General features: G+C 42.6%; 1 protein-coding gene across 3 annotated transcripts in view; it reads left to right on the top strand.

Annotated features, from left to right (window-relative positions):
- SUSD1 (sushi domain containing 1) overlaps window positions 1–8,424 on the top strand; it is an 85,307-nt gene extending 76,883 nt beyond the window's left edge. The window contains exons 21-22 of one of the 3 annotated variants that reach the window (XM_045022053.1): window positions 3,788–3,881; window positions 6,976–8,424. In XM_045022053.1, the coding sequence (XP_044877988.1) occupies window positions 3,788–3,881; window positions 6,976–7,111 (230 nt within the window). In that variant the 3' untranslated portion in view covers window positions 7,112–8,424. Of the gene's footprint in view, window positions 1–3,787; window positions 3,882–6,975 lie in introns of those variants that run through there. The other 2 variants (XM_045022052.1, XR_006580607.1) reach the window with 2 other exon arrangements.
- The last annotated feature ends 4,249 nt before the right edge of the window (window positions 8,425–12,673 follow it).

Raw genomic sequence — 12,673 nt, 5'->3', positions numbered from 1 at the left:
GGGGGGGGGAGGGAGGCAGGGCCCAACCAAAACCACCACAGGGCCTTCACCCTCAGACTATTTACTGGGTCGCGACAGGCCATAAGCATTTACAAATGGGCCTGCCCCAGCTGCTGTACTCCTCCAACCTACTGACATTCCACTGAGGCCAGTAGATGGGGAGAACATTGCTGGAATTCTCAGCAGCTATACAGGTGTGCTATGTTGGACAACATTCATGCATTGAACAAACTGGTGACAATGAAAATACCAAACAAGAAACATAAAAAGTGTATTTTCTGCTCTTCAAAATGTCTGAACCCTTCAATTACTGTTTCTCCAGTATAGTTATTGGAGAACTGGCCTGTTTCTCCAGTTTGCTTTAAAGCATGAAACAAGGAAATTATCCTCATAGTGCTATCTCCCAGGAATGAAAGGGCAAGCTAGTAGTAAGTGCTACAGAGAGATGGTGACTGGCATCACCTGTTATTTGAGTGCCTGTACAAGCAGTCTCTGCCCTGAGGAGATTCAGGCCTCCTCCTCCAGCTAATTGATAATATAGCTATTTCTTGTCTGTTGCATCTCAAGCAGCCAGTGTTGACAGGAGAAAAGCAAAGAAAATGAAAGAATACTTACTTGTCTCTGGATTCTCCAAATGAGAAATCTCTTTGGGTAAAAGGAGTTCAGAAAAGCAAAGCAAACTTGTTTCTTCCTTCTCTCACTCTGAAATTGAGGGAGGAGGATTTGAGTTCCTCACTTGCCTTTTTGGTAGAAGATTAATCAGGGAATTTTTATGCAGACAAATTATTTAACTAAATGAGTTGCTAAAGCTCTGGAACTTTCATTCTTCTCTGGAGTACGTTATCCGTGGCAAAACTATATTTTGTGAAGTATGAAAGCTTTTATGCCTGATGCAGAGTAGAATCTAAGAGTCAGAAATATCCCAAAAATTCTGACTGGTGGTTTTGATCTATCAGTACCTAGTAAGACAGAATTATTGCTGGAGAATGCAGTGGTGTTGTAGCCATGTTGGTCCCCGGATATGAGAGAGACAAAGTGGGTGAGATAATACCTTTTATTGGACCAACTTCTGCTGGTGAGAGAGAGAGAAGCTTTTGAGCTTACACAAAGCTCTTCTCTCATTGCTGGAGTGACATTGCTAAAACCCAATTTTCAGATAGGATAAAATTTCCATTTTCTTCCTCTGTCAGGCCCCTTCCCAATGATTCTATTTCTAAAAATACTGTATTTTCAGGGGCATCACATGTTTGTTTGTTTTTTTCCTTGGACACACTTACTTCTTTTCCCATGAATTGAAGGAATTCTTTCTTGCCACACTTAAGATCCTCTGCAGGCCAGCAATAGCCTCTGCAGTTCTGGCTCTCAGAAACGTGGCCAGCTTCAGGGATTTGGCAACTGTGGAGTATTTTTTCTTTTGGTAAGAGCTGCAAAATAACTAGAGCTAGTAAAAAGTTTTGCACCAAAAAGGTTTTTTGATGAAAAATGCTGCGTTCATCAAAATGTGTAGAAAGACATGTCTGGTTTTGTTTAGGGGGAAAAAACCTGAAATGAAGTGTTTCAGCAACATTGAAACGTCCTGTTTTTTGACATTTTTTAATGGGATTTTTCTATTTTTTTTGTTTCTAAACCACTTTTTGAAACTAAATTTATTTTTACATTAAAATATTAATTTTTAAAAGGTTGAGATCAGACAAAAATGTTTTGGTTTGATCAAAACAAAATGTTGCTACCAAAACTAATTTTTTTAAAAATTTTGTTTCATTGGAAATTTCAAAATGGCTTGTTTTTCTACTATTTCAGAATGGGGACAATATTTTGAAATTGTGGAATTTCCCATGACATGGAAATCTGGTTCCTGCTCAATACTAAAAATAACTATTCAGCCACAGAAAACTACCCCTTTCTCATATCTCTGTCTTCTGTCCACCCCTAGAATACCACTACAACCCTCTGGCGTGCAGCTGGATTTTTCTCTTTGGGAGGGGGCAAAGGAGAATTGGAAGATGGGTGCGGAAATGGGGCTTGTCTTTACACTCTGGCCTATTTAGGGGAAAGTGGAGACAGTCTTCCAGTCAACCAGTATCCATGGCCTTATGGAACTTGTACAACTTGAAAGGCTGTGAGAATTTTTGAGAGGCTGAGTTTCTTAAGGAGTGCTTCTTCATTCCACTTTCAAAACAGAGGAAGCTCTAGACATTCAATAGAACCATGGCTATTTAGACCAGATTTCTCTGTGGCAGAGGCCTTCTAGTGAGGCTTTGATTATAATCTGTTAAATTGCTGTAATAAAGAGTGCTAGAGTAGTGATAGAAATAGGCTTCCAGCCTTATAGTTAAGAGCGGTCTGAATAAAATCAGAATGTAGTGAAAAGTCTTTTTTTTTTTTTTTTTTGGTCATGTTAGTCTGTTCCAGGGATATTTGATTTTTATATATGAAAACTGGTTTTGTGATGAAGTAAAGGTTTATGTATTTTTTTAAGTTCTGACCAAAATTGAACATGTACAGAGGCTGATCAAATACTGCACATAAGATCTTAAAACCCCGATTCTGAAATTATCCCTGGTAGTCATTTCCCGTGACTACAAGTAAGTACTAAGACTGCAGACACTGATCTTGCAGTCACACATGTGAGTAAATGGAACTGTACACGTGCATAAAATTATTCATACACCTAAGTGTTTTCAGCATCAGGGCCATAATTCATGAGGCGCATGTGTTTCTTGTGCATGTGTAGAAAATAAGAAGTGGCTCATGCAGTCAGAGCAAAGAGTGATTTGCATCATTTTGATAGAATTGACTCCTGAAAAGTTTGGTAACAAATGATAGCTCCTTCACACTTATTTCTTCTGAAATACCGTGATGGGGAAATGGCTTGCTCTTATCCTGATTGAAAACTTCGGGGGCCAGTCAATTATGTATTTATATGCAGATTATTCATTCCTCTTCTCCTCAGGCACATGCCATTTTTAGTTTATCCCCCCCCCCGCCCAATTCTCATTAACGCAAATATTTGAGGGATTTGTTCATGTGCTATAGCAGTCTGTTCTCCCCAGGTGTGATTCCGTGGTGTTCATATTGCTGTAGGTACCATCCTAAAAAAGGAAATAGTACCCAGATTGCAAGAATTTGGAGGAGAGGAGTTCAGCCGTTTGATGACGGATTGGTTAGTAGCACTGGAGCAGGGGCGGCTCCAGGCACCAGCGCACCAAGCGCGTGCATGGGGAGACAAGCTGCGGGGGGGCGGCTTGCTGGTCGCCGTGAGGGCGGCAGTCAGGCAGCCTTCGGCGGCATGCCTGTGGGAGGTCCACTGGTCCCGCGGTTTTGGCGGCAATTCGGCGGCGGGCACACCGAAGGCACGGGACTGGCAGACCTCCCGCAGGCATGCTGCCGAAAGCCGCCTGACTGCCGTGCTTGGGGTGACAAAATACATAGATCCGCCCCTGCACCGGAGACACCCTTATCTTATGACTTTGACTGAAACAGATGATGGTGTTAGAGGAAAAGGATCTTGATTTACTTTGACTGTCAAAAGTAAAAAGAAGGGGGGAGGTGGAGAGCAGGAAAGTAATAGACAGGAAAATGTAATCCCTTTTGAGCAATACACCATTAATCTCATTTCTTCAGCTGGCTGCTGGCCATTGGATGTTCAGCTCAATTACTGCTTGATGGAGCAATAAATCCAGAATAAGAGTTTAACTTTGATTTAGGCAGTGAGTCACAAGACTGTGCTGCACCATGGTACCATTTTTGGTATTTGTTTTTGAACTGTTGGATGTTTTCCTTTCAGATTTATCACCCACTCTGCAACATACGACTCTTGCTGGATTAGGATCAGTCTCTGCTGTCTGCCTTATACTGCTCTTGTCCTTCTTGGCAGCACGGTATGTTACGTTAACTATTAACTTCAATTTGTAGCTCTCTTTGTAGGGAAGGGGTTGCATGTTTTGTTTATCAAACAGCCTTTCTCAACCAGCCTCCTTTGTTTAAGGCTTATCCGGTTAGAAGCTACATGAGGAGCTCCCCACTTTCCCTGTGCTGTGAGAGATCCATGCACTGAACTGACTAGCTGATAAACTACAAGCCCTTTTCTTCTCAAAGTTTTGGGTGGATCATCAGCAAAAATGGGGGTTCATCTAACTAGAAGAGAGAATGGGAAAGCAGGTCTCATCAAAGCTTCAGATCAGAGCAGTTTCAGTTGAATGGCAGATAGATAAATGAAGTTATACTGGTGCTGTTCTGAGAATAAAGTAGCCGTTCTTAATGGCAACACTGCTGTCATGTCCATACCTATGACCTGTTGGTTCACCTACAGTCGTCACCGTTCAAAACATCCTAATTTTGTTGTAAGGAGCCATCCAAAGGAATAGTAAAACTCAGTTGCTTAGTAGAGGTGGGCCTTTAATGAAACGTTGAACAAAAATTATGGTAAAATCTTGGGGAGATTGTTAAAGTGGCTTCTTGGAACATGGGCTGGAGATGATCCTTCATGCAGGGACAGTAGCTTTAAAACTGCCCTTCTTCCAAGGTAAAACACATTATTTTGTTCTGTAATCCTGTGGGGTGGGGGGAGTTTATGGGTAAAATACTCCTTAATAAAAATGTAATTGTACCTCTAAATATGTCTTTGCCCAAATCTTTTTTTTTTTTCTCTTTGGAATTTGCCATTCTTCTTACTTACATATCACATGAGAGGCCAGTTGCCGGTGATTTCTGGGTGGTGAGATACAGCACTCTGATCAATTAAGCTGCTTATTTGGCATTCATAAAGAGATGGGGAGCAGAAGGGAGAGGGATTATTTGGGGTTGGCTACATTTTAATTAGATTCTTGTGATCTAAATTCCACAGCGAAGGTTGCAAAGCCTGGCTGTGCTCTTGGCAATATTTCAGAAGGAAAGCGATAGCCACGTTCCCTTGGCAGCAAAGCATTACGATGAACTTCACAAAGCACTGCAGGTTTTTTAATGTTTTTGGAAAGGAGTGTTGGGCCTAAACCAACCTTTGAGGTAAACTGGGCTAGAATCATTTCCAGGATCTATGCTGCCTTCTGACAGAGGGGCCACTTGCAGCAGAAAGTCAACCCAAGGGATGTTGTGGCAGAACAGGGAGTTGGCAGTTGTCTCTTCACCAGGGGCAGGGGACCAGAGTAGGTCAAGGGAGATGGAGAATCCCCTGACATTCCCCTGAGCAGCCTGTTTTCATGGGGCCTCTGGTAGAGGTTGAAGCTGGCCCTTTCCCAAAGGAATGTCTGAGAGGGACAGAGACTGGAAATCCCATATCCCCTCCGTCCTGGATACCCTCCCCAGCTCTGGGTATAACAGTCCCCATGTTCATGGGTAACAAGTATCCCTACTTTTTGTAAGTATCAATCTACTACATTGTCTATCTCCTGGGAGAAAGTGAAGCACTGGGAATGGGAACAATAACAAGGTTTCTACTCCGAGTACTTGCTTCTGTCAATTCCATTCTAGGTGCGCGTGCCCATGTGCGCGACCGTCGGAGATTTTTGCCTTAGCGGTACCCATAGGGCCAGCTGTGGCGCCCTCCGGCGTGCCGCACTCACACCACGGTATATCAGGCGCCGCTGGCCCACGCCCTCTCAGTTCCTTCTTACCGCCCGTGGTGGTCAGTCGGAGCACCTCTCTTGCTTGGCAAGAGCTAGCAGTTTCTTCCACTGGACTTCAGGCCTTCGGGCCTTTGTTTGATTGTTGTTAGTATTAAGTAGTTGTTAAACTGCCATTGAATGCTTGGTCCTTCCTCTCTCTGCTAAGACAGAACAGTCAGCTTGAGACACAGAAAGGGCTTGGCTACACTTACAAATTTGCAGCGCTGCAGCAGGGTGTGAAAACACACCCTCTCCAGTGCTGCAAATTGCGGCGCTGCAAAGCGCCAGTGTGGTCAAAGCCCCAGCGCTGGGAGCGCGGCTCCCAGCGCTGTACGTTATTCCCCACAGGGAGGTGGAGTACGGACAGCGCTGGGAGAGCTCTCATAAACGCAGAATGTAACGTGAGCATGCTGTACAGGGATTGGTTCCTGCAAGCAACCAAGCCAATCCAAAAATGTGTGGTGTCAAGAATTGCAAATGCAATTTGATGTTAAATAGATATAAAGGAAGAGTTTGGTGTAACTTTGGATGTGTGATGCCCCCTACGCTTGAGTCTGATCAACTCAGCGTAGTTTTGCTGCCTGCCAAATAAAGGAACCTGAAGTGTTCTCCCAGACTGGACAAGGGGTTCTGCAAATGGTGTCAGAGGGAATCCCAGCAGTTGCGTTATTATTTCTGTGGCTTCTAACACCAGAGAGAGCTCCTTTTTAATGTAGGCCAGCATCATCATGTAAGTTCCAAGTGGCTTCGGCGTCCGAATGTCGTAATGACAGCGGACCAGGTTTTGAATTCATTCTGAAAACTGTTTATTGACTTCATTGGGGCTGTTCCTCTGAATAACTGCTCACCCATGGCAGTAAGTGCTTTCCGAATCTGGCTCAGGAAGAGAGCTTGCACTCTGAGGTGTTTACAGCCATAGAGAATATACCTTATTTTTTCAAAAATAACTTTAAAATATGCATTAGCCCAAATTTGCTTATTATTAGAATGTCCTGTCCTTCCCTCACCTCCATCTGTTACTCACTCCTGACATTGGGCTGTCTGCCGATGCCCCTACAGACACAGAAGTTCAGTGGCAAGACTGCAGCACTCTTGTAAGCTGTGTTTGTATCTGAGCTCTGTTGGTGCCAAGGTTAAACTAGGGCGGTGCTCTTCACAGGACATTTCCACTCTTCGAGTACTCTCCTTCTATTACTAGACAGTAGTAGTAAAGTTTAGCATTTATATAGTGCCTTCCATCTTCAGAGCTCTATAGAAACCCTCTTGCCTGTTTATCTTATAAATAGAAACTAGCTCTCCTGTAAGTTCTGTGCTTGAATTCTTATTTGAATATTTGTTTACCTAGATTTTTTTTTCCTTTCTCCCTCACCAGTTCTTATCTCCACAGCACAGTCCATATACCTCCAGCTGCACTGGCCAAAGGAGTATCCTATGAGACTACCATGGATGCTGCAGGAGGGGGTATTGCATCATCTTTCCTAGAGATTGAAAGTGTCTCTCTTCTGTAATGCATTCATCCCCCATTTGCCTAGAAGACAGAAGGAGAGAGAATCCAGAATCTCTTTGTTACATCTATACTGCACTACCATTTACTGTATCTGCACACCCTACACCAATGACTACATGTTGGTGTTTGAAATGGATAGTGGGATACTCAGGCCTTCCTTGTTTTCTTCATTACTTTTAGCGCAGTTTAGGACTTTCACCAAAGTGTGTATGTCAGAGGAAACATGCAAGGACATTTCCAAGCCTCTGTGTACAGGCGAAAGGCTTTTAACCCGCCTAGAAATGTGGGTACCCGGTATAACAGCTGCCTTGGAGTACGTTGTTGCTGTTAGTAATATATAGTTCATATGAAAGAACAAAATTCTTTTAAGGCCAGACAGTATTCTGATACTCTTACAATGAGTAAACTTTACTCCACAAATGGTCCCATTGATTTCAATGGGATTACTCAAAGAGCAAATTGCTATTTGAAAATCAATTAGGTCCATAATCTGTTTTAGAATGTCAGAGAACACTAGCCCCTCCGCCCTCAAGTTTAAAACCAAAAAGCAGCTGTTGCATGACCAAATAGAAAGTTCAATCAATTAAAAGTAAGTGTAGCTTCAATAAAACGTGTAAAAGTGTTATAGAGTTGAGTAATCACACTTAAATATGTGTTACCAAACAGACGCGTTCAGAAGATATTAAGGATTACTGCAAATAATCTACAAAATCCTACATACACCTATATAACATTGACTTAAGTGCAGTGTGCTAATCAACTGTGCAGCATTAATGGTTTGTGATTTTTTTTAATAAGGCGCTACATGTCTTCAATTGCAATTTATTTCATCTCTATACTTCTGTCATAATTTACAGTTGTGGAAACTCATGAAGATCACATGTTTAATGTAACATCTGGTTAATATAACCTGATACAGATAAAATTAGCCAATTTGCTGCAACGCATTCAGGATGAGTGAATTTTTCCGGTATAAGAAAGTTTCAAGTACTTTTGATTTTACTTCAGTTCCTGTTCAGAAGTCACTCCAGGATGATAGCAAAATCATGCTAAATAGTGAAATAAAAAGATCTTAGTTTTTAGCCCTGTGTTGTCTTGTTTTTTCAAGTTATGATTGTTTTTGATGGATGTTTGCTTTCGTACTCTGTATCAGGGTGTACAGTGATCTTTTTGTTTGTTTTTCATGTTTCTGGCCACTCTTTGCAGGATGTTTTAGGTTTAGTCACACTCTCTCTGTTTTTGGTTGTGCTGTTTTTTAGCATTAAAAGAGGTTATATTAAAGTATTACAGACTTCAGGAGTCTGTTGCTACTGGCTGAGGCAAACTGCAGTTGAAAATGACATGGGAACCTTTTTATTCTTGTGGATACTGGTGCGGGTGCAGATGTGGTGTGGATACTCCTGCGGGCATTCTGTGCCAAAAAAATTAAAAATTTTGCACACAATATTTTAAAATTCTGCAAATTGTATTTGTCAAATAAAAGTGGAGGCTCCAGCATGGCATTGAGGAGCACAGGCCAGTGGCTGCACAGAGATGGGAAATCATTGTGCAGCTCCCCCCAGGACACGGACTCAGCACAAGGACCAGGCCTGCCCTGGAAACACCCCAGGGCCCTGAGACATGCACCAGCTGTGGGCAGGCAGGCTCAGCAAGAGAGGATCCAAGCGTGGAGGGGTTGACTGTGGGGGGGATCCAGGTGTGGGGTGAGAGGGTTCTGTGTGGGGCAATCTGGGTGCGGGCAGCTCAGTGGGGGATCCGGGTATGGGGGAGATCTGGATGTGCAGGGGCTTGTTGCGGGGATCTGGGTGCAACAGTAATGTCTTGATCTGATACCCAGCATACTCCACTCTTATATACATTAAGGCCATGTGCTATAATCTTGGATCCCAATTATATTAAAGCCCATTGAGATCACCAACACTTCTTTCTAAAACTCCATTACCATGTTTTAAGTGCATATGCTTGCATCACTACAAGAGTATTTTAAATCCATTGTAAGCTGCAAATAACAAATTGTAGTTGGCTGTTATCCTAGGATAAACAGTTCTGTGTAAGCATCAGTTACCTTGTTTCTATCTTCTCTTTTATACAAGAGGTATCTCATGTGGGCTGTTTTAAAACTTTAGCATTTATGCGAGCTATTGTGACTGAATGTCAGATCATTGATGCAAGTTTAATACTTTCTGCGATCGCTCACCGGCATGCCTGTGGGTTGGGTTTCTTTATTATACGTGTAATGGAGCCAGCAATTCAGAGATAGAGAAAAGTTTGGAAGGTCTAAGTCAGTTGTATTTAGGGAGCAGCTATTAAACATATTGTTGCTGGCTAAAGACGCTGCACTCTGAGTAAAAGGAGGTTTACATCAGGAGAAAGTTTTGGAAGTAAGTACGCTCTATGACTTCTTGGGAAGTAGGGGTTTTCAGCTAACCTCTGCTTTACACAAGTGGAGAGCTGGAAGCATTTTCCAAGAGACACTGTTTGTCTATGTACCAGACTTAAGATTTCCTGGCTTCCATTGTCACCTTATGCCATAATGTATAGAGTGGACTCTAGCTGAGCTCTGGCACAAGTTCCCGACCCACATGCCAGTAATCCTCCACATAGCAACCAACAACTCTCCCCAATTCCAGCAGTCAGACAGCCCCTCTATCCCAGAACCATTAATTCCCCTTCCCCACGTCATCTAAGCAGCCAGCACCCTCTCTCAAACACCCCAGGCTAGGCTTACTTCCCCAACCATCCTCCATTGGCATCCACAAGCCCCACCACCCAAAACACACCCCTTGTTTCTTGCCATGATCAAAATCCCATAATCCTTTGCCCCAGCAAAGGACAGTGTGATATGATGGGTCATCTGATTTTTAAAAATTTTTTTTTAATTACAAACCAAGGAAGTTTGAGAAGTCCTCGTGTGTGACAGCATGCCTGGGAGACTTCACCTGCAGGTATCCCGCAAGCAGCTGCAGAGTTTTTGCATTACTTTGTTCCAGAGAGAGCCACCAAAATTCAAATCCAATTTCAGAGTTCAAACTCCCCTCAAATTTGTGCACTGGCGGATTAATTCAGCCCTGTCTCTAAACTCAAGTTAGACACCATCTCAGTGATTAGAATTAGTGGAGATAGTAAAAAATGGTTTAAAGTCTTATGAGTTACGTCAATATCCCCCAAATCTAGACTACTGCAGTAACACCCAACACCCCACCATAACAGATGCCAGTGTAAGGTTTCCAGAAGGTTCAATGTAATTTGCTGCCTGTGACACTGAGTGGATAGGGGTAAGTAACTAGCAGGCTCAATGACCCAAATTCAACTTTTAAAGACATATTAGAAAAGTATATAAATGGTAATTAGGGCCATTCCTTATAAACAGCTAGCAAAGCAATGTTAGACAGACTTAGAGCTTTGAAATGCAAACCTGTGTTGTTTGAGAATTAGAGGCAACTCCTAATTGCATTCATATGTATTTACTTATATCTTGTTAGATGTTAACCATGCAACCACATTAGCTTGTGGATGCTAATTCACTTTCATGTCTTAATTACCTTATAGTATGCTTGTGGATGGGTCAGTTAACCTTAAGGTCAAAGATGTAAGATATTACAGAAAATAATATTACTTACATTAGCTTAAGCTTAAATTATCTGTGCCATATTGGCATGCCTTGATAGTTTAGTTTACCTGTGTATACATAGAAAATAGGGATTTTTTACTCCAAAGCAACAATGTGCATTACCTCTTCGTCATTCAAGAAATGCCTGCCGTGTTGACTTCTGTCAAGAGGCTATAATAGCCTGCCAGGGATCTATAAAAGAACTCCAGGGCTCCAGCCCTACATCTCAGATCTGCTTAAGCATGGTCAGGGGAAGCTTGAGTTGTGCATTGAGTTGGAGGCTCTATATCCAGGAAGTTTAGGATTTGCTTATCCATATGTCTAATGTCTATGATTTTAGAAAGTGGCGTGTGATTTTGGGTGCCTCCATTTTTGGGTGTCCAACCTGACACCTTAAAGGGGACTGATTATCAGAAAGTGCCGAGCACCTGCACTATGCAAATAAGGCTCCTTTTTAAGTTGTCAGGCATCCAAAATAACTAATTGCTTTTGAAAATATTGGCCTGTATCTTTGAAATTTCAAACAGTTGAAATAATCTCTCTCTAAAGTCCTGCAAACTCTTCCTCGTGGAGGTGCTAACGTTAAGCACATGCATAAGGTTTTGCAAGAGCAAAGTCCCTTGAGTCCATTTGTATCAGACTGACTGTTGTGTAAATATTTCCCTCTGTGTTAGCACTTTCACACTATGAAACTCTTTCAGCGGTTTAGCAGTCCATCCTTTGTATTCAGATGCAAGCTATTTGAGGACAATTTTTCTCTTAATTTTCAGTTACGTTTTATTGATTTATGAAAACGATCATAGATAAAGATGTGTAACACACCGATGACTTTCCAGAATCAGAAAACTGGTGAATCAAAGGAGAGTGATGTTCTGGAAATGAGAAGTGACATTTTATTAATCCACCTCTCAGAGGATAACAAGAAAACAAAATACCAATTGCAGAGCTAAATTCAGGCCCTGAATAATTAGGTGCAGCTTGTTAATACAATTGTTCCCACTTACACCAGGTCTCAAATCTGACCCCATCAACATCTAAACAATTCTCAGAGGATTGAGAAAGGATTTAGTGCTGCACAGGGCAAGTCAAGGTGTTGGATGTAATCCATTAATCCTTCTATGGCTGCAATAGCATTTGGTTCTCTCAAGTACCCTGGCGATGGCTGAGAGGTGCATTTGTTGAGTCTGTAGATGGACACCCTTGAGGGACAGGTTCCCTGTGGAGGGTCTTTAGGACAAAGAAGCAGGAAGTCAGCTGAACTATTCAGCAATTTGCACCAGCTGAAGATTTGCTTCGGTAGCTCTCCCCCTCTGGTGGGATCATAGAATCATAGAACTTAAGATCAGAAGGGACCTCCCGCAAGATGCAGGCCACAAAAGCTGACCCACCCACTCCTGAAATAATTCTCTCCCTTGACTCAGCTGTTGAAGTCCCCAAATCCTGATTTAAAGACTTCAAGTAGCAGATAATCCTCCAGCAAGCGACCCCTGCCCCATGCTGCGGAGGAAGGCGAAAAACCTCCAGGGCCACTGCCAATCTACCCTGGAGGAAAATTCCTTCCCGACCCCAAATATGGCAGTCAGCTGAACCCCAAGCATGCGGGCAAGACTCTCCAGCCAGACACTCAGGAAAAAGACTTTCAATATCCCAACATTGACCCTCGGTACTAATTACCAGTAGTCGCACGTTATTGACCTATTGACTAAATCACGTTATCCTATCAAACCATTCCCTCCATAAACTTATCAAGCTTAATCTTAAAGCCAGAGAGGTCCTTCGCCCCCACTGTTTCCCTCGGTAGGCTGTTCCAGAATTTCACTCCCCTGATGGTTAGAAACCTTCGTCTAATTTCAAGCCTAAACTTCCCGACTGCCAATTTATATCCATTTGTTCTCATGTCCACATTAGTACTGAGCTGAAATAATTCCTCTCCCTCCCTGGTATTTATCCCTC

The sequence above is a fragment of the Mauremys mutica genome, chromosome 6 (assembly GCF_020497125.1).
Source record: "Mauremys mutica isolate MM-2020 ecotype Southern chromosome 6, ASM2049712v1, whole genome shotgun sequence".
NCBI classification, from domain to species: Eukaryota; Metazoa; Chordata; order Testudines; family Geoemydidae; genus Mauremys; species Mauremys mutica.
Note: the sequence above shows the minus strand (reverse complement) of the source record. Positions and strands in the feature narration are given on the sequence as shown.